Source organism: Eleginops maclovinus, chromosome 17, assembly GCF_036324505.1.
Source record: "Eleginops maclovinus isolate JMC-PN-2008 ecotype Puerto Natales chromosome 17, JC_Emac_rtc_rv5, whole genome shotgun sequence".
NCBI classification, from domain to species: domain Eukaryota; kingdom Metazoa; phylum Chordata; class Actinopteri; order Perciformes; family Eleginopidae; genus Eleginops; species Eleginops maclovinus.
Window position 1 is genome coordinate 8,867,750 of NC_086365.1, and position 23,348 is coordinate 8,891,097.

General features: G+C 39.2%; 1 protein-coding gene across 6 annotated transcripts in view; it reads left to right on the plus strand.

The window, feature by feature from the left end:
- usp6nl (USP6 N-terminal like) overlaps positions 1-23,348 on the plus strand; it is a 70,204-nt gene that overhangs the window by 33,905 nt on the left and 12,951 nt on the right. For 5 of the 6 annotated variants that reach the window (XM_063905693.1, XM_063905694.1, XM_063905691.1 and 2 more), the window contains 4 exons: positions 11,153-11,220; positions 14,934-15,013; positions 16,373-16,412; positions 16,703-16,783. In XM_063905693.1, coding sequence (XP_063761763.1) covers positions 16,712-16,783 — 72 coding nt within the window. In that variant the 5' untranslated portion in view covers positions 11,153-11,220; positions 14,934-15,013; positions 16,373-16,412; positions 16,703-16,711. Of the gene's footprint in view, positions 1-5,477; positions 5,744-11,152; positions 11,221-14,933; positions 15,014-16,372; positions 16,413-16,702; positions 16,784-23,348 lie in introns of those variants that run through there. The other variant, XM_063905689.1, reaches the window with a different exon arrangement.

Genomic DNA, 23,348 nt, shown 5'->3' on the forward strand with positions numbered 1-23,348 from the left:
CTGAGGAGGTAAACTTAATCAGAAAATGCTAAGTTTAGAGTGTCTGAAAAACAGATTTAGTGGCACATATCTATTTTTAATTTATTTTTTATGCCGTTAATTTTCTCATGTGGTAACTCCAGTGTTATGCCTATGAGCACTGCACACTCAGGTGTAATCTCGGAGCTGTCACCAGAGAAAACCATTCACTGAATGAGATGCGGGGAGTTGTTGGGAAAACATGAATCCTATTTTTGTAATTAGAGACAAATCTGACAGTATTTTTGACTTGTGGGGAAGTCTGCAGGAGCCCTAAGGCCAAAACCTCTACCCTCATTTAAATCTGCTCACCGTAGAGAAAAACTACCCTGAGACCTCATTATAATTTAGAAATATGTCCCATGTGTCCAGATTTTCACTGATTTCTCTATGGGGGACAGACAGACGCTGTGTTACAGGCTTATTTTAGGGATTATATCACACAACTGCTGATTTTCTACCACAAATGCTGTCAATTCGTTCATTAATAATTTCAGCTGCTGTCTCTAGATCTAAACTCTGAAGAAGTATTCACATAGATTTCCTGCTTTTCTCAGTTCATATCAAATGAGTTTCTTTAGATTTTGGATGGACAAAACAAGGCATTTAAAGAACTCACCTTGGACTTTGAGGAAGTGTGATGAAAATGCTTCATTCATAATCTTTTTGGCCTCATCAAAATGAATACGGTGTGTGTCTTTAATGCTGAGCGGTTTATAACTCGTATAAAGAGAGTCTCTGCTGCAGGCTTCTCCTGGTCAGCAGCTGAGCTCAGTATCACTGCATAATTCAGAAGCCCTTTTAGTTCTACCCTTCTCTCTTCCTCCTGTAGCGTCCACAAATACTGCGCTGAAAGCTTCAAACGGGAAACCTTTTTTGTGTTTTGCGTGCCGATGTTGTAAACCACCTGTAGGTTATATTAGAAGATGTAATATTTGAGTGTCAGCGGGTGTTATGGTGCAGAAGCCTCCCGCTGATATCCACTCTGTAGTACAGAGGCTAATTGCCTGGATGTCCTCCCCAAAGGGCAAATCTGCGGCACCCTTCACACTGCTGATGTCGCCATTCATGTTCTCCGTTTCATCTCATTGCTGGTTTTCCACCCCTGGCCTCGGCTTAATTTTAATATGTGGGCCAGTTTTTATATTTTTCAATGGCTCTGTCGTATTAAGGAGAAAGTATTGATCCCTGCTTGCTGCTCCACACCTACTCTTATTAAATGATGTATCAAATGACTCTCTGGAGCCACCCAAACACCATTACTGGGTTTAGGCAGGTTTATTAAATGTGTGCCGATTTGAGGGAGGTTCTTTAACAGCTATGGGAATGTAGCACCGCCCGCAGAGAATAGAAATTGAATCTGTTATTTGAGGAAGAAAGGTTTTCATGTTGCGTGGCTATAATAATATTATAGAACTCATTCACATTGTGGGTTAAAGAGGCGGTAGTGAAAAACATTCTGCTGTATTTCTCAAGGTATAAACCATTTAGATTTAGAGTGTGAGACTCCTAAAGTTTCCAACATCCCTCTAAATGTACTGCTGAGATTCATTAAAAACTATATTAATTATTACTGAACAGACTTCTCTCCCAAACAGTGTTTTCAATAAGGACGTTGTTGTTGTTCTGTTTGCTAATAATACACTTTGAGAAGAAACAAAATCCTGTTTCCTGACAGAAATATGAATATCACAAGAAGATTCATTTTATGCGACGGAAAAAGATAATCTTTGAAAGAAGAACAACCAAAATAGGTCTTAGCAGCTTCTGTCTCACAATTCCAGTGCCGGCCTTGAAAGAATGAAAGAAGGGAGTATTATTTATCGTAAAAAAGCAGCTCTGATCAGTGAAAGCTACTGATGTGTCGGTTGTTTTCTAGATGCACCAGCCCCGACTTGTCCTGTCTGGTTAATGACAAACTGGTGACAGTCATCATGGTGTTGGCACCGGTGCCTATGCAGACTCACAGGCTGTGACTATCAGCTGCGTTTGATCAAACTTGTTTCTGTGGCGAGAACCCGCTGTCGGATTAGCGCTGTTGTCTGTGCATGTGTGTTGCAGTAGCTTTCGGTTGTCATCTCAAAACAGAAATATCTTACCTTTTGTTCCTGGATGCAGTCATTCATTTACTTTCATTTACACTCGCTGTTGTCTTGAGTCACGCCATAAAAGCTTAAATATTTGGGGGTTTTTTTGCATCTTATTTTCACAGTGTAAGATTTTCATTGTCAACAACTATGAGTACCTATTGTGGACAAGTCAAATAAAGCCTTTGAATGCTTTGAAAACGTGGAGAAAAAGAAAAACATAACTAAGATATTTAAATGGATCTCCTTAAAAAACATGATAAGCATTTACTTCCTGTTTGATGTTACTACTCAGGAAAGCATTCAGCTCTGATGTCTAAGAGGAAGTGGGAATGCTTTCAACCATAAAGGCCAGGGAAGTGAATCTGTCTTTATTGGCAGTGAAAGTGTTGTTTGAATGAGAAAACAAGGAAATGACCTCCGACTGTGACCTTAACCAGGGGGGAAGTTAGATTGAGGAACAGACACTTTTTTCACTTTCTGTCCAAGCTGCGGCGCTTCACTCAACTATCCACCGAGGATAATAAAACTCTTATTTAAGAAATGCAGATCAGAAGTGCCTCTGATCTGTGCCCACATTTAGCCTCTTTGAACAAAACCACCACATGTAATTCCCTTCCAGGCTGCTGACACACTTTGATTGGGATTAATGTTTGCTGTGTGTGAATGTGTGTTGGAGCTCATCTTTCCTCTAATATTAAATCTCTGGTTTGGTATGACAGTAAAGACATCGGAAGACATTTTCAGTGGTTGAATGCAGAGTTAAACAGGTGGGTTTGAGTTATTTTTTGAATGAATACTTCTACTATTCAATTTGACACTAGTTACTTTGTATATTTGTATATGTATATTAAGTAAACACTTAAAAAAATACTCATAAAAGACTTTTGACTTACTTTGAGAACATTTTACTGCTATTACTTGTTTAATTTAACTCAAAAAATGTACTTTTAATGGGTTATTTTGAAACTGTGGTAATAGTATGTAAATCATTTGAGTACTTCTACTATCACTGTCCTCTTCATGTCATAAAAACATTAGACCTTACACCGTATAAAAACACATGGTTTTATGAGGACAATGTTGGATTTGTTTTTTAGGCATCAAATCATCTCAACTCCTGTTTCCCATTCTGAGCGTTGTACCTTTGCCTCATATATTTTGCATTTCTTGATTTATTCACTGAAACATTCAGGTCAGAGGTTGTTTGATTTTTGTGTTGCTGCTGGTTGGAAGCTTTTGTTTTTGCCCGAAGGTTTCAGGATACCCACCCACTCACTATCTCACATAGAGAACTGAAGACAGGAAACAGATAGATGGAGTCAGGTTGCATAAGTACCAAAAAATGTTAAACAGAGATAGAGACATTTGAAAGACAAGCAGGCTGAATTCAAAGAGCCATATTGGGACAAAATGGTGTTTCTACAACTGAAGTATCAAACTGTTTTCATTGTCTTCCGGGCTTTAGAGACCGAACATTCTGATCGTCATTTCTGAATGAATCCAGTAAATGCTTTTATTTGTATCGAAATCTTTTTGGAAGTGTCATTTTATAGTCACAAATGTTGTTTAAAATAATCCAAACGATAACAACCCATAGCTACGACCTGAGAATAGCATGAGCCGCCAGGTTTACAAAGTGTTGAAATAAATATTGAACACATCAAAATCCCTGGAGAGCTTCTTAACTTTGGCACACTTTTCACAAGCTACAAATACTGAAGTCCTTGATCTATAAATTCTCGAAGTTGGGACCTATGAATTATTGATGTGATATTTTTAAAAGTTTCCCTAGGAGACTCACCGCTCGGTTGGTTCTTGTTGAGCTGAAGAAACGTATTATCGCGTTTAGTCTTGATCACAGCTTGACTTCCTTTAATTTACAAACTAATAGCCACAACCCAAATTCATTTAATGTAGTTCTCTTTTCGTTTTCCTACTATGTTTTGATCGGACACATTAGAAAAGGCTGGATTATCTTCACAGGCAACATTTTTGCCGGAAAGTCGGCGTGGCCAAAACTGACGTAAGCGCCCTCACACTATATGTTCTTGAAAAACCCTGGGATATTAAATCATTTTGCGGGAAATACACGATCAGTGAACATTTTACTGATACATTGAATACACACATCTTGAGACAAATAATAATGGTGTACTTTAATAATAGGACTGTAAAACAAGAGTTACATTTGGGCCTTTTGTTTAGATACCTATTCATTAGCTACAGTTAATTTGTCATTAAAATGATTGAAGAACTCAGTGACTCAGTGACTGCAGGATTAAGAAGCAGGAGTTGGTTACAGGGAGGAATCATACCTTGGTCTTTGTACATTTAAATTGCACATACCTTTAACTTCTTTCGTCTATATCTTTCTTCTATTTCTTTATTTGTATCTTTTTTTATTTCATTCTCATGTGGAGCAGCTGTCACCAAACCCAATTTTCCAGGAAAAATAAAGTATTCTTTCAAAGGAAGTGAAGCAAAAATAGGGAAGTATGAAAGCAGTCCCAACCCTCCTCCCGTCTCCCGAATTGATAAAAGCACTTCAGTCCCATCCGCCTCCACCCCACCCCCCCGTCTCTCACAAACAGATATTTCCTGTCATGATGAAGCGCACAGATAGAGAACTTCTTTTTGTCTATTGCCCGACCGCACCCTCCCTCTGGTGTCTGAGACGCCACATCACAAGACCCTTCATGGTACATCACGTCCATCTCATAATGAAGTTTTAATGGAAACTGTTTATCATCGCACTGTCATCTTCCCTCTCTTTCCCAACCTCCTATGCTTTACATAAAAGACATTTTTAAAGAGAAAATGTTTATGGACAATTGGGAAATGTCTTTACTGGATTCATGAATAATCACACTTGATCATTTCAATGACGAGCCCACTCTACTTTTGGGTTATGACAATTGCTCCATTTAGAATGAAAGTAAATAAAAGATGAATAAATCCGGAAAAAAATCAACATAAAAATAAGTGAAGTAAGAATTATTATGAGTATTATACAAACATACGACGTAAAGTAAAAACGTGCAACAAAAAGACACATCAAATATTTGTATAAACAGTAGTATATACAAGTACGCTTGTGCAACAAAAAGAATCAAATATTATACAAATACTAATCAAAACCTACTGCGGTGCGAAAGCTGGGTTTATTTTTGCATTTGGATTCATTTCTGATCGCAAGACCTTTATTTTGACATTTTGAAACACTTCCCTAAAACCCTCAGCAGTGAAACAAACAGCGACTCCCTAAAATCCCCCCCCCACCCCTCCCTGTCTGTGTGATGTGCGTTGAATGGAGCTTGTTGTTGTGTTGTTGTGTTTGGGTGGGGAATGCTGCGAGTGGGACTGACTCGCTCTTGAAGACACATTTCTTTCTGTCCGTCTCTCTGCAGTAACAAACAGCAGCATTGTGAACTCTCTGATCTCACTTCTCTTCGCCTCGATCTCATACTTTCTGTGTGTCTGTGTTTGTGTGTCTATGTGTGTGTCTATGTGTATGTGGATAGGGACAGCGATGGGATGGTAGTTCAGGTTGTCTCTATGTGTGTTGGACCCGGGTGAACTGATGCGGACTAAGGTTCCGACTCGCTCTGAGGATCCCCTCGGAGGCTTAAAAAGAGGTAAAAGATGAAAAGATTTGTCATTTCTGTTGCTTTAGTTTGTCTATAAAGTTTGTCTCTTCACATATTTATTTGACACAGTGATGGATTCATGGAAACGATGTTAATTTGCAGGCAGCGAGATGATTTCAATTTGATCTGTTTTATATAACTCCATTTCCATCGTTTACAATAATAAACATGGCATATTATTGACTGGCATTATTTATCAGGCTTTGAAAGTGTTGTTTATTATTTGATTTAAATCTGTAATCTAAGCAATATATCATTTAAAAATATAGGTAGTTCAGTCTTAATGTTTGTGTAGCAATTCCTGTGCCCTTAGGTTTTATTGCAGTTTAGCTCGTGATTACAATTGAAGAAGAATGGCTGAAAAAAACTGCTAAAATATACTACCAAAATACTCTGAGAAGGTGGTCAGTCTTTAATCCTGACATTCTAAATTTAGCTAATAAGTAAGACACGCAACAAGTAAGAAGAGACTGTGATGTTATGTTGCACACAAACACAAAATGATGTCACCCGTTTATCAGCAGACCAGTGGTGAGTGCAGGCAGTAAGCTATTATGTGCTAACACACAGCCACCAAATGTAATGCACCAATATTAGGATGCTAAATATATATCATTAGCTCACTTAAACACACAGATTTAGTCTGCAGTTGCCTCATTGGTTGTTTAAAGGGTGACAATTGAGAGGTGTGCTACGTGTTAGCATGCAAACATGTGGTTGGGTTCAGGTTGTTAATACAGACAGGGAGAGACAGATGACTGTTGTGGCAGCCCAGCAATGACAGATCTCGTGAACTGTGAAGTGTTGTGTCATCAGCTGTTTGTTGTAAAGGCGGTGACTTCATCTGGTCTGTGTGTGTGTGTGTGTGTGTGTGTGTGTGTGTGCTGAGGTTGATTCAATATAAAGGTGCTACATTTTTCATCTAAATTAACAGCATTGCTTCTGCGTTGTTTACAAGCTTGAAATAGCATATCCGACGTCATTAAACATTAATATAACAATGTTTTCTAGACAATGGCATCACTGCACTTCAAAAATCAACTATTTTTTTAATACCCACAGTTTTTATAAACACCTAAGACAAATGTATGCATAAAACATGTGCACTCGAGTCCCAGTTTAAGCATAGGAAAAGGTGCAAAAGTGCAAAATGTGAGCCTGGACAGAGAAACACATCACTGTCTTTAAACCTGAGAAAGCTAAATCTGTGCAATTCAGTTTAAAACAAAGACCTAAATTGCTTTTTTAATGTCTCAAGGAAAGAAATCATCACATATCACTTCATTGCGGATTTCTCGTGTTCATACATATAACACACATGAAGAACTTCTGCCGAGGAGAGGAGCCGTGTCGTTTTGAGGTTTTTGGGGATTTAAATATCTGACGTGGACCAAACAAACATTGCAAATGTTGTCAAACTAAAATTGTTGCCCGAGGAGGTAACACAAGTAATAGAATGCTTCACCTCAACAAAAAGCACTTATTGGAGTACAAAGAATGTATGAAAATCCGATCTGCTTCAACAAGCTGCTGAAATGTCTTGAATAAAGTCGTGTCTAGCGTCGCTTGGAGACGCATTTGTTTGAGGGACTGCCTATGAAAGGAAAAGCAAAAGATGGAACGAGATCACAAACGCAATAACAGTTTATCTGGTCAAAGACATGGTCCCAATTCATACAGTGGAAATAGGGGGCTTCAGGGTGGATGATCAAAACCCTGGATCCAACATACTTGTTACCGGGGCGAAAATACTTCAGCCAAACAGCCATCCCCGCATCGTATGAACAACGCAGAAGCAGATCAATAAATACATTTTAATTGACATAAATAATTTTGTAAAACTACCGTGATAAGAGTTCTTTTGACATACCGCCCAGCCTCCAAGGAAAGCTCATAATTGAAAAGGGACGCTATGGATTGCAGCATATTAAGAAATGCTCACATATCGCTTCATATATTACTTCCTGTGTTACCTTGGATTTATCCTGCAGGTTTAGTGAGCACGGAATAATCTGACCTAGGTAAAATCTCCTACCAGCCTCTCCACTATTATTACTGTTATAATTATTCCTCTCTTTTAGCATCTATGAGGGGGCGAGGAAATCACGGTTGTAGGGGAGGAAAGAGCTGTAATGACTCCTTAACATAAAGAACAAAGAGTTCTCATTACAGCAGCCCAAAGAGGCTTCAGGAGACCAGAGGAAATGAGGAGGGCTGTGATTACGCTCGTTGTGTTGACTGTAATGATGAGGAACAAACACTCGAATACACTCGACAACACTTCCTGTCAGCAGCCTGTACTGTAGTGGTCGCCAGCAGAATCAGATTGTGCTGTGAATGTCTCGTCCGACACATATTTCCTCATATTTTTTCTACTTGCAAAGTCCAACTGAGGATTTGGTCAAATGAGAAGACAAGAATATGATAGTGTTGCATTGATTGTGTTTGATTACTCTGTGTCCGCAGTGTGTCGGACTGAGTTGATTGAGATTGAAATGAAGAGGTTTTAGTTTCTCTGTGAGGCTTTCAAATACTTCCCATGCGATCCACCGCCTTTGCGATTATGTTTTCAGTGTGGTTGTAGCTTTTGTTTGTCTGACAGCAGTTTGGGGTTAGGGTTAGCAGAATTATGGGGTAATTTATGTATTCATTTTCAACTTGGTGGAAGTGTGTATCATGAGGGCAATGGTAGAACCCATTATATTTTACATGGGATCTCTGGGCAGAAAGACACTTTTTATACAAATGGACTTTAAGAAATGACAATTGTGTTGATTAATCTGTTGGTTTATAAAACGTATTTGATCAAACATGTTATTTGGTTAAATATGTCATTTGGTCATACGAATTTCAATAGCCCAAATCAATAAGATTAAACTGTGTGTACCTTGTACGTTTACATAGAATTAAACAATACAATAATGAACATGTTTCTATGCTGGACCTTGTAGATTGCTCAGTAAAAAAAGATTTGAATGTTAAAGGATAAACATGAATGCTTTTCAAACTGGGATTAATTGTGGACTAGGTAAATCTTACTCTCCCTGAAATGTAAGTCTCCCAAAAGTGAAATTATCTTCTTATGATCTTCCCATCAATTTGAACCTCTTGGGTCCAGTGTGCGCTTTAAGGGCACATTATTTAAATCACATTTCTGAGCCATTAAAATCGTCAACGTTAACTCACTAGGGGTCTTCTACAAATAGCTATAGCACTGTGGACCCCTACGAGAAGTCTTTCGGCCGCAAATGGAAACAAACACACCCCATAATCTCCGTCACGGATGCCAATGTGATCTTTGAAGCATGGAAAGGGGTCTAATTGCATTTAGCTCAACTCTGGCTCCTGTGGAATACCAATAGGGCTGAGAGGGGTTCAAAGTTGAGGCTAAGCTTGAAACTGCATCCCATTTCCTCCACAATTCCTTTCCTCTCACTATGGGAACCCAGGGGCCTCCTGGGAAAGAATTCCCAGCAGAAAAGGGCTTTACTGTATTTGTTTATTTGCCCCCCCCAGTGTCTTATACCACTGTGTGTGCTCTTGCAGCCGACAGCGACATGCCTTTCACTGAAACACACACACCATCCTGTCATTAAAATGCCAGCCGGCTCAATAAGGAGCATGTTTGTTCAGAGGGTTTTGGAATTCCTCCCGTCGGACCTCAGAGGACCCTGAGAGGACCCTGAGAGGAAGTTTTGGAAAAGCCAGTAGTTTGAGATTTGAGAGTCTGTACTGATATCAGTGTCTTAATTGGAGTAGAATATAAACAAGGATTTATATTTTTGCTGAGTTAAAGCAAAAATTGGTTATGTTAAAGAAACTCCTCCTTTTTTAAACAGCTTTTGAACAGTTCAGCCTGAATTCTGCATCTTTTCATTGGTCCACTTTTGTTTGTGTGCTCCCTGTTAGAGCAAAGAAGCCAAGCTTATTCATATTTACTATATTTGAAAACAAAGGCATACTCATTAGGTCTGACCTGTAACGCATCACTTTAATCATGATTAAAGATGTCTCCATATTAAACACAGATTTGTACTGAGGCAGAAAATTGCACAGTGGTCAACAAATCTGTAAAGTTGCATCAGTATATGTTATATTTTCTCCTCTGCAGGGTGTTTATTATCATGGCTTGTTTCAGCATGTAGTTTCTGATAGTGTTTGTGCGTATGATTCATTATACACCTCCATTACTATGTGCAACACACTAAACTTGACATAAACACAACGTGACCCCACTTAAAGGAGTGTTAGCCAGCTTTATTCACACATGCGATGTTTAGAGCCTCTCATGGTTGGCTGGATCACGAAGTGTGTGTGTGAATGTGCGTGGGAAATACTGATTTAGTGGTGATTGTTTTATCAGACGATAAACACATTAACACACGCACAATGTGCCTCGGCAAACACAGAAAAGCTTTCTGTGCCCGTACGTGTGACATCTCTGTCACAACAGCACAACAGCTGTCAGTTTAAAGGAGCTCCTGTATTCTCACACACACACACACACACACACACACACACACACACACACACACACACACACACACACACACACACACACACACACACACACACACACACACACACACACACACATACATTATTCTCTTCAGTTGAGGTCAGCCTGACACGCTGGCCTTTCTCTGGCTGGGTTTTGAAGTGTGTGTCCACGTCAGCTCTGAGAGCAAGTAACACAAAGCATGACTGTGATGATAGAATAAAGTGTGTGTTGAGAGAAGCAACAACAGTTTTAACACCTTTACTTCAACAATAAATACTTCATCTTGCTGCTGTTGAAGTGAAGCTACTTGTCTACATCCATGCACCCAAGTTCGCGATACAGTTGTTGTGGTTTGAATAGTTTTTTGGTCATGCTGACGTTAGCTATGTGGTTTCAGTGGTGGAAATGTGTGTCAGATTGTCGGTCAATCATTCAATTTGGTGTCGCATTCAAACATTTTTTCTCCTGACAAACACTTCAAATCATATCTATATATATATCTATATATATATATATATATATATAGATATGATCTGCATACACTTTTCTGAACTTTAAAAAAACAGCACTCGTAAAATCATGTACTTTTATATATATTATGTCAAATGTAGTTTCTTGAACTTTTTGTTCTTTAGCCTAGTCAACCGAGCACTAACAGACTCTGTTCTTATTGTTGCTTCTGTGCTGCAGGGCTGCAATTACAATACCATTGTGACATAACCCCCAGAAAGATGTTGACATTTGTTGACATTAGCATCCAGTGATAACCAACTTTATTATTCTCCTAACTTTGTGTAAAATCCTGATTCTTCAAACTCAAATAGTTGGATCGCTGTTTTTATTTGACCCTGTCGACATGCATTCACTTTTTCTTGCCTTCTCTGTTTGCTCTGCAGCGTCTGATCAGGATGCGGCGGTGAAACTTGACCAGGAGCGCGCCGAGATAGTCGCCAAATATGACAAGGTATGTTAAACACTCCCAGCAGTAAACATATACTTTATGCCAAAATTAAAAAAAGTTTAGGTGAAACTTTTTTCTTTTTCCTTTTTTTCCCAGTTTTCTCGTTCTATTTTATTTTTCTATCTCACATTAGTGGAAAACACATCAGTACTTTTCAATACTCAAGCACTATGCTTACCTGCTACTTTGATATACTTTACTTGAGTACTTCTTAATTATGCTACATATAATTCTGCTTTGCTACATTTAAGAGGAACATCGACAAGCAGGGGACACACTTTGGATACAAAATATTAAACACTCACAAAGTAAAACACATTTTTCAGCCATTTCTTTTGACCTGTATTTCATTTGATATTGAAGAAATGGGGTTGCTTTCATATTGTGAATCGTAGATAAGGCTTTCATTACATTAATTGAAGGTAATTATTTGGTGTGTGTGTGTGTGTGTGTGTGTGTGTGTGTGTGTGTGTGTGTGTGTGTGTGTGTGTGTGTAATGACACCCCCCACATTCGGTTTGTAAATTACTCTTTTTAATTTAGTCCAGCAGGCTGCATAATCAGGGTGCCTCATTAAGAGCGAAGGGACCATGGAGAGCGGAGATGATGATGGAGCCGTTTATTTATGTGTGTGTGTGATTGAGAGGCGCAATGACGCACCATCAGAGCTAAATCAGTGTCGTTTTCTCTGTGTGTGCTGGGAGGAGTTTAATGAAGTCGGTTATCAAGGTGACCACACACACTCACATCACCCCGCGTTTATGTGCAGTTATTAAAAATGATTTCTTGTCCCTGCAGAAAGAGCAGAAATGAAGAGATTTGTTTCTGTTTACTGACTGTTGTGTGTTTCTTCTCCAATGTTACATTATTTGAATCAATAGATTAATGACAAACGTTAAAGGAATCATAAAAAACATAAATTACAAGAGCAATCTAATAAATATTCATAAATGCTTCTTTATAAATGTTTGGTTCAGGTGTATTGACATTTACAATACAAATAACACTTTTACACTCAATGCAATAAACTACCTTTTCCCCCGGCTGTCTTATACCTTTTAAAATGATATATAATGATAATAAAAAGAAGGCATTAACAATAAAAGACATTCTATCATTACTTATCATATTTTTAGACATATATAATGGGTCTGTATATCACACCTTAATAACTCAAAAAAGATATACAATAAAATAAAACATTGAGTGATCATGAAAAGACAAAACACATTGTATGGTAAATAAAGCTGAAATTATACAATTGCAATTCATGAAATATTATCAAATCTTCCAAAAAGGTCAATTTAAGAAGTTTGAATGAAAACAAGTGAATCAAAATAATTTAGCCGAGTTTTTTCTAGTCTTTGCTTATCTGTTGTGAGAGATTTCATTTTTAAAATGATTCAAATAAACCAATATGAGATAATAAAAATCCTGCTCTGCAGACATTTGGCCTCTGAGGAGCTGTTAGAAGGAGAATGCTTTATAATACGGAGTCAAAAAAATGAGTAATTGATTTATTGTTGTGAATCTATTAACAAAGACAATCCTGAACAGTGAGTAAATGGAGCAGTCGATCAGGCTTCTGACACACAATCATAGAAACGCTGAGCAGTCAGATTGCAGCTCTATTTTACCCTCACATTGATTTTAAAGCAGAGAGAGTACAGATAAATGTCAGCTGGATGATCTGGTCTGGTTTTTTACTTGAGTGTGTGCACATGTGAGCTGTGAGGAGGAATAAAACACTGAGGCCTTTTTATCCTTCATTGATGTGTGTTTGAGTTATTTATTTAGCTGGTGTGTTTCTGCTAGTGGAGGAGATGCATTTAGAAATATTGAACCTCCACATCTGCTCGTCAGACTGACCTGTGAAACCGCAGTCAGCCTTCTGTCTCTCTCACTATGAATTACATGTCTGTCCTGCACTCCTGTGTGTGGTAGGAAAGTCAGTGGCAGACATGTTTAAAGTTCCAGTAGCCGTTTCTGTAGTAATGCCTCAACCGTTAAGCCACTAACTGCTTGACAGAGGCGAAAGCGGCAAGTATTAGTAGGTTAAGTATAATTTTCCATGCAAAAATGGCAGAAAAGGCTGTTTTCCGCCTCCTGAATATGGAGATTTACTGCTTGTTCAAGCCTGTGTATATTAAACTTCACCTTTGACTTTGAGAGACTGGGATAGTTCTTGGGAATTAACTGCCAACTTGCTGGGAATGAATCATGTAATTGTTAGTCGCTTTAGCAAATTGATTCGAAGCATACTTTTAAATAACTTAAATCTTTTTCGTTTGGTAAGTGTAAAGTCTAAAGCCTCAAATGCAACACATTTAGGCTGTTTGTCACAGGGCTCAGCATTAGCACAAGTCTAAGTATATGAAAGTGATTCCTAAGTTGTGTGTGTTTCATAATGGGTTTCTTTCCTTTCTAAAAGGAAAGGTTGATGAAAAATAAGATAGCAACACAATTTTTCATAAAATAAAATACATTATACTTCCTGTTTACATTCCTCAAAGCATTACGGGAACCACAACATGACGGTTTCCATACTTTTCAAATCGTGTGAGCTTTTCAGTGACAGTTTGACCTTGATTCTCTCGTTATTCTTTTTCCCTGCTCTACCCTTTACATAATCCATCCTCACTCACACACTCACACACTCACACCCTCACACACTCTTATTGTTTTTTTTTTTCTTCTGTCATTGGTCCATGATGGTGAATTAACTAGAGCTGCCCTTTCTCTGGCCTCAGTCAGACGGTGACGCAGGTGGGCGTCTGGCAGTTCATTTCACACCTGTTAATCTTTACTCTCACACACACACACACACACACACACACACACACACACACACACACACACACACACACACACACACACACACACTCTCTCCCCTCCTGAAGTATCAGCCAATCAAAACATGATACTCTGCCCCTGAAAAACATGGGTGGCATGTAATTTGGAGCTCAATCAGAAGTCAATTTTCAGTTTTTCTCCGCGCACAATCAGGCTTTGAAAACAACAGGGCTGAAACAAATGATTACAAACATTTTCGATTACTTTTTGGACGAGTTGACTTGTCAATTTTTATAAAATTCTCAAAATTGTCCATCATATATTCATCAGGATGTCTTGAAATAGCTGATTTGCATTGAAAACCCCTAAACTCAGTTTCTCTATTATTATTATTATTTATGTTTTTTAACTACTGTCTTTAATCAAAACCTTTTTTGTTTTGGAAAGAAGCAACCGTTTTCAGTTTTATATCTTTGTACTGTCACATCTAGGTTATTTACTCACTTTTTTTAAGTGAAACTTTGGTGTTACATCTTAATTCTTACCAAGTGTATCTTATTTAAGGTTTTCAATTAGCTTTTAAAATTATAAAATTGAGAGTGGATAATATGCCAAAAATAGAAAAAGTAAAGCAGTAACTACATGAGTAACAGTTATAGCGTAGTAAGTCAAATTGCATCCTGATCTGTGAAATGAATACATTATCCATTACAAAAACATGTTTTTCTTCATGTGCTGATGAAGAGGTATCACGTGATCATAGTGTGCCTGCTTCGTCCCCTTGGGTATATTTCAAACTGACACACAGATCTGAAGTTGGTCATTAATAGAAATGATTGCCTGTTGTCTTTCTGTTAATCTTTATGTTCCATTCATAGTGCAGTATATATTTCATTTACCTCCTCTCTCTCTCCTTGGTTTCAGGGGAAGGAGGCCATCGTGGAGCCCTGGGAGGACACCAACTTCCACTTGTACAAAGTCATCGACCGCTTCGGCTTTGTTCAGTAAGACTCACACAGACAAACCTCCCAACCTGCCATTTGTCCTTATAACTAAATGAAAAAGGTCTTTGAACAGAAGCAGCACATTGAGAGGAAATGAGAGGCTGTGAAGGCCAGTGTTGCTGAGTGTCTCTGGCTTTGGCTCTCAAACAGCACACTGCTGGACTGTTATTTATATAAATACATATATTTAAATATGGGCTGGCACGGGCAGGCAGGAAGCAGCCTGGTGAGCCACAATCACAGGGCATCGGGTGTGAGGAGGAGGCGGTGCGATCCACTCCATTCAGAGGAAGATGGAGAGAGGCTGGGGGACAGTTATGGTTGTGTTATTGTTTATGGGCAGATGAAGCCTGAGGTGAAGGTCACTGTCCAGATGAGACATGATCTCCTGCTGCTTTCAAGGCTAAATAAGCTGCGTTAACAGAAAGTAGAGCAAGAATAAATGTCTTAAGTACTATAAGGACTCAGGTTGATATTTTCCTACTTTCTTTGCTCTGAAAGAACTCTGATTCTGTCCTGTTGAGTCCTCAAATGCAGCTCTTCATTTATCCTTTGACCAATTTAAATAACAATTAAATTCCTCATTTGTCTATATGCAATTAGTATGCATACTTGTGGAATATCATTATTTTATTGTACATTATCTCTAATAATTAGGTTTTTTTGGTCAATAAAAGACCAGAAAATGGTGAAAAATATTGGAAGATTTTCCCAAAAGTCAAAAATGCTGTCTTCAAATATCCTGAAAGATATTGAATTTATTGTCATAGATGTAAGAACCAGAAAATATCCACATTTCGGAAGGTTTAATCAGAGAATTTGTATTTTCTTTCTTACACCAACTAACCATTTGGTAAGAAAATGTGACGATTATTTTAACAGTTTAACTAAATTATTATTACATTTCTCTTTTTAACTCTGATCTGGATTAACCTCCGCAGGGAATCTAGTTGTGTGGTACTGATGCTTTTCACTGACTTGTTTTCAATCATTTCCCAAAGAGAATATGTACATAATTTGTTGAGAGTTATAGAAAAAAGAGAGATGAAAAAATGAAAGGAAAGATCTCCCCAGAGTAGCTCCTGCAGAGACTTTGAGGCGCAGATAAGGGAACAGAAACTGGGGAATGTCTGATTTGTTATTTCCTGTTTGTGTGACCACTGACATGTTTGATGTTCCTGTCAGGGAGAGTGAGATGAGCACTGACCCGGATATCACTCTGTGTTTCATCAGAAGTGTTTTATGATTTTTCCACTCCACAAAAAACAGCAGGGACTAAACCAACCGTGAACTGTGGTCTAGGCGATGAGTCCTAAACTATTGATCTTATTTACTCCTTCTTTCTTCTTCTCTTCTCAGTGAGAATGAACTTCCATCTTATGACTCAGTGGAGGCGAAGGTGAGTTACTTCATTTCTTCTCCTTAACTTTAACAGTACTTAAAAGAATTTGAATCCGTGTACATAAAGGGCTCAGAAATTATACTTTTTATCCATGCCAATCATTTCAATTAACGTCCTTTTATTCACTTCTCCTTCATGTGGAAATGAAGGAAATAAATCCACAGAATAGTTCCTTAGAGGCTCTATTGATCCAGTTATCTATAATAATACTGTATTATGATGTGCGTGTGTTCTGACGTGAGCAGAGGTTATCAATATTTCTGTTAATGTGTCTCTTTTACTTTCAGCAAAAACACATGGAGGTGGAGAGGACCTCTAAGTGGCTGAAGATGCTGAAGAGCTGGGACAAATACAAGAACAGTGACAAGGTGAGCTTCTGTGTTTCTGTTTGTTTCTCATCCTCTTTTTTACCATCTCAAACTCACCTAGATTTGTGCTGCACAAATATATCAAGGAAGTACTTTCGAAAAGTTCTTCATTCATTGTTCAAAGAAGTTTTTTATACTGACTTAATAAAAAATCCTTGTCTGGTACAGATCCTCTTTCAAGAGGACACATCATGATCACTTAAAAAGATAATTTGAAAGGTTTAAAGAGTGATAATTCCCTAATATCGTTTCATATTCTCTAAGGTGGCCTTCACACCTAAGAGTCCGCTTCTCTGGTGCGCAACAGACACCAGTTTGTTAAATTAATTCCTGTTTCAGAAGGTTCGGTTTGTGTTCACACAGGCAAACCTCCAACGGACTATAAACTGAAAACTGTAAAGCAGCTGTCTCCAACACGTCGCTCGCGAGCTACCAGTCGCTCGCCGCCCCCTTCAAAGTAGCTCGCCAAATAGTTTACATTTAAACCATAGACTGTATATATAACATTTAAACACACATTTTCATAATATGCCAATTTCATTTGTCACCTGTACATAAAGTACCGCTCATCTTCTATCTGAAGATATGTTGCTACGATATTTGTTTTCACAAAATATGACACAGAGCGCTGCTATCAACCGGTATTGCTAACAATGGCTAACCCGAGGTAATTGCTAAATCTGTAAACAAGGCGCGTCCATCTTTTCCGACCTCGAATGTGACGTCACTCCCAGTTCCGACCTCCGACCTCCGATGTAAACGCGGCAAAACACCGAACGGGCATTAGCTTGACCATGGCCGCTGAATGCAACAAGAGGCGGAAAACATACTTTTTTCACGAGAATTGGGAAATAGACTTTTGTTTCACAAGTGTAAAGGACAAGTGTGTTTGTTTGATCTGTGGAGTAAGCGTGGCGGTCGGTAAAAAATGCAATGTGGAGCGCCATTTCACCACAGTCCACAGCCCCTTCTCACGGAACTTTCCCGCTGGTAGCAATCTACGAAAAGAAAAGATAAAGGACCTGAAAATACAGCTACAACGACAGCAGTCTGTTTTTACCAGACCAGCACAGAAGGCTACTGCTTGTACGGAGGCTTCCTTTAAAGTGGCGCACATCCTGACAAAACGCAAAAAGGCCTTCACTGAGGGCAGTGTTGTAAAGGAGGCCATGAACGCGGTGGCTGAAACGTTATTCAGGACCATAAATGTAAGACAGAAATATTGTCTGCTTTTGCTGATGTACAACTTGGTGCAAATACAATGGCAAGGAGAGTGTCTGCACTGGCTGTGGATGCGGGAAGACAGTTGGAAACTGACATTAACCGCTGTAAATGGTTTTCAATTCAGCTGGATGAATCTGTTGACGCGAGCGATACAGCCCAGCTGGCTGTTTTCATCCGCATGGTTTTTGATGATTTCACTGCGCATGAAGAGTTTTTGACTTTGCTTTCATTGAAAACTACAACAAGGGGAGTCGATATTTACAATGCTGTGAAGAACTACTTCACGGAACAGAAGATCCCTATTGAAAAGCTGGTGTCAATAACCACTGACGGAGCACCAGCGATGACAGGTCGTCACTCTGGATTTATTGCCCGATGCAAAGCAGACCCGGAGTTTCCGCCATTTCTGGCCTACCATTGCATAATTCACCAACAGGCTTTATGCGCGAAGGTCATGGGATTTGAACATGTCATGGAGCCGGTTGTCAAGATTATCAACTCCATCAGAGCAAAGGCTAAGCAACACAGGACCTTCAAGCAATTCCTGGAGGAATGCACTGTGGCCTATGGAGATCTCCTGCTCCACACTGACATCAGATGGCTCAGTAAGGGTAAAGTACTGCAACGTTTCTTTTCCTTGCTGGGTGAAATCAAGATTTTCTTGGAAGAGAGGGGGGAGGACACCACCTTGTTATCTGATGCAGTGTGGGTCCTTGATCTTGCGTTTTTGACAGATGTAACTGAGAAAATGAATAACTTGAACGTACAGTTGCAAGGTAAAGAGAAAGACGTCTGCAACATGATCAGTGCTGTTAACGCGTTCAGCGCAAAACTGGCCTTTTTCATCCAGCAGTTGAAGGCCAAAAGATTCCAGCATTTCCCCTCTGTCACAAAGGTTTTGGAAACCCATGCAGGGATAGCTGATGCTTTGAACACAGAGAAGTACTGTGACCTCTTGATCAAGCTTGGCCAGGAGTTTGCAGACAGGTTCAGAGACTTTGAGAGACTTGAGCCCTGTGTGACATTAATTGCCAACCCATTCATGAATGTGGACATTAGTCAGATTTCTGGGCAGATGGCAGACCTTTTCTGTATTGATCCTGTGGAAATGGAAATGGAACTTTTAAACCTCCAAAACGACATACAGCTGAAATCTCAACAGCATGCTGAACATTTCTGGAGCTTGGTTGAGCCAGAAAACTATAAGAATCTGTGTCAAGCAGCTCTGAAGACAGCTGCTTTGTTTGGGTCTACATACCTCTGTGAATCTTCTTTTTCTGACATGAATGTCATCAAATCTAAGTTCAGAACAAGACTGACGGATGAACATTTGAAAGACTCCATAAGAGTGAACCTAAGTGGGTATATTCCAGCATACAGCTCTCTTGTTGGCACCATGCAGTGCCAGGTATCTCACTAACTAGAGGTGCTTGACTGAATATGTAGGCTAGTGAATAAATTACTGAAAGCCTATGTGATTTCAAAGGTGTGAGTTATGTTTTGACAAAGTGTCAGTGTTTTGTAAATGTTGTGCAAAAAATGTGAGTTTAATGTGTTTTATAGTTTGAACAGATAAAGAAATGCATATGCTGATGAGTTCAATTTGGGCTATGTTTCACTCAAAGTGTGAGTATTAGAGGTCAGTGTTTTGTAAATGTTATGCAAAAAATGTGAGTTTATCAGTGATAGCTGAAAAGAAAGAAATGAATAGACATGCATACTGATACATATTTAGTTACATTTCTGTATTTTGAGTGAGTATTGGCTGCCAATATTTTGAAAATGTTCATGCAAAAAAAACATGTTGTTGAAAAGAGAAAGAAATGTTTTGACATGCATACTTTGAGTTTAATTTGAGTATTAAAGTTCTTACACAAATAGTGAGTGTTGGATGTATGTTCCGTGTATGCTTGTGCCAAACGAAACCTTATTTAGGGATTTAGATACGTGTGAATAAATGTTACACATGATATAAAACACAAGTAGCTCTCCGTAATTTTTTTTCTTTAGAGGTAGCTCTCAGAGGGGAAAAGGTTGGAGACCCCTGCTGTAAAGAAACTGCTAACTGACGGAAATGACATGTAAATACTACGCTTCACATGTTTTGGCGTAGACTGCGTTCACACCTGCGATGAACCCCTCCAGAGTTCACTAGCAAGCAGTCTGAGACAACCTTTTTGAGGCAGACCAGAGTCTGGTTGGTTAGTTCACAACGGAGGTCTCAGACTTCGTTCACACCAACCCAAACAAACCGCAGCACGGGGTTAAACGCTCCAGGGTTCGACTCCAACCATGCTAAACAAGGCTGGTGTGAACGCGACCCAAGACAGTTATTAGAAACCAACATTTTTATGAAACAGAAAAAGCTTCAATCATCCACCAGTGTGGTATTTACTGACATACTTTAGAACAAAATCTCTTCACCTTGTGACTTTATTTCAGGCATCGCCTTCAAAAAAAGAAGGTTAGCTTTGAGACAAGGCAACATGGAGGGATAGAATGATGGTTCATTTCAGGGTTTGAGGACTCATCCCTGCACCACTGTGCTGCAGAAAAGTCCCGGCTTACAAACAGGAGTCAACAGACTCAATAAAAGTTCCTTGTTTGGTACAGTTCTTCTTAAAAAATAACAACCTCAACATTTTAAATGCACTTTTTGATAATAATTTGAATGTTTCAAAAATGGCCATTCCCTCTTTTATCAGGATTTATATATCAATTCCAATGTGAGACAAAATAATCACAATTAGTTGCTTTTCCTCAATCATGCAGCACTACTCTCATACGCATGTTTCGGTTATCAGAGGTTTTTTCAGCTGCACTTTGTGTTGCAGTGCCTGCAGCGCTTCGCCATGTCCTTCATTTGTGTGTAATCTTTCAGCAGGGATTTGCTGTGTGGTTATGTGGGCTTTGAAATGTGAAATACTCTCCTGGCTGCCACTTTGAGCTCAGTGAGGCTCATTCCGTGGCAGCGCATCCTCTTTGTTTCAAATACTTTTTAACAGCCAAGGACACAGAGCAGTATTCACTCCTTTCATCACGTCACTTCCTTTGTCTCTGAAGCTTTGGAGATATTTCTTCTCCTCTTTGTCGGGAAACGGGTCACGCTTGATACCTCTCTTATTTAGTTTCCTTGCTCGCCAGCTGCTGAGAAAACATTTCGCCCGCAGTAGGAAGGAGAGCTGAGAAGATGTAAAGCAGCCACAATCGATGGATTTGGCTGGAGGTTGTAGTGTTTAGTATAACAGTAATAATATCATGGCTTCCCAGTGAGAAAGACTGGAGTTGTGTCCCTGTGCCATTCTTCATTGGGAGGGGCTCAGAAACATTACACGTGTTGTTGGTTTTGAGCTGAAAGCCTGGTGATGTAGTGACTGGTGTTCAGTGGCTGGTTCGTCTGTGGTAACACTAAGCCGGTTTCATGTAAATGTGATGCACATTTTACCACATTTCAAGGAAAACAGAAAGAAAAGGTATCAGCAAAGTAAAAACCAGCTTTTAAACTATGAAAAGTGATCTAAAGATGCAGTAGGTTTAAGCCAAAATTTAAAAGGAGCCTACAACTGCTTACTGGACACCTTACTGGATTTAAAGCCCCGCGGCATTGTGTTTACATGGCCCGTGACGCCATAGACCAAACAAAGGAGTTAGCTACACTACCAAATATCTAATATGGCAACCACAGCAGCCCACGCTGTCCACTATGTCTAAGCCAATCACATCGCTAGTTTCCCTTGACGTCACACAGCTCTCGCGAGCAGTTGCGATATTTTGCGAGACTTCGTGAGTTCAGAAATGGCCGCCATATCTGAAGCCGACACGATGTTTTTCGTCTTTTCTCAGCTCAAATTTCTCGATCTATGGAAGGTCTTAGATGGTTTAGAATAAAAAGGAGAATATACGTGCTAGTTTTTTTGCGAGTTCAAGTACCAGTTCCCGCCGTTCCGGTTTTAACCGGACTTGAACCGAAACTTTTTACAAGTCCAGTACCGGTTCGGCGTACCGGTACGCAGCACTAGTAAGGGCCCAGTGCCCCTGACAGCTATACTATGTTGCTCTATTGGAAATCATGACAACTTAGAAGACTTTCTGCTTGAATGAACTTGTTGTATTTAAAACACCTTATGTGGATTTATGAGGATGACCTCATGGTAAACATGTTTTCATTTATTTATTGAAACTTCTTATAATGATGCGTTGCATATTTATAGGCAATATGAGCAAGGGAAGCCTGGAACTGCAAAGATTAACACATATCTAAATGTTTACACACATGTTCAAATGTACACACTCAACCAAAACACGACGCACACACTCAAAGGAAGATTAGTGAAATAGATGCTCTTATTGACTTGTCCATTAGTGCTAGTGAGTCCCCAGAGTGGTGATAGGATGTTGATAGAGAACACACACACACACACACACACACACACACACACACACACACACACACACACACACACACACACACACACACACACACACACACACAAAGCCATTCATTCTGTCTGTGGTTTCCTTTTTAATATGGAGAGTTAACAGACAACAGCTGACTTATGGCTCTTCATTATCTCTCATCTCATCTACACACATCTCTGTGAATTAGTTTTCGCTGGTTTTACACGTGGCAACATTCCATTTCTCAAAAAATATGAACATCACGTCGAATAGTCCATCAGACAGCTTTGTTTTTACCGAGAGCTGAATAAATAGGGGATGGATGTCCGGTCGGTCTGCCGGTGGACGAGTGGCAGGCAAACTCTGGATTCATTTGTTGTTTGGGGTGCAATATATGTCAGCAGTTTTAAGACATGAAGAAACTATTATTTTCCGCTTCGCTCTCATGCTTTATTTTTGCCGGAAAGTGGGCGGGGCCGTAATCTTGGCAGAAAGTGACATTGCGCCCTCATACTTTTTCTACAAAAAACCCTGAATGGTATTTAAAGCGTATTCCGCCTAGAAAAGCGCCTCCTCCATTAGTTAAATTGTTAAGCCACAGTTTATGAATATGGCTTATTGATGTGTTTAACTCAACTGATGGATGTTAGCTAACTAAACTGAGCAGGCTTAACTGTAATCGTTGTAACTAAGCGGCCAAAGTGCAGAAGAATGTTTTCCTGGTGGTTTTGGCAGTGTTCAAATGGCTTCAGACACCTCCTTATGGATGCATGTGGTCTTGGGAAACAAGTACATATTGCATTTAGTTTAAGTAAAGGTGAATTTGATCTGGATGTGAAACGCTTTGAATGAAAAGTGTAAATGTGGCTTCAGTGACGTAGGTGTAGATCTAATGAATAACTGTTTCACCAAGAACAGAAATCCTAAAATTAGCGCTGACAAC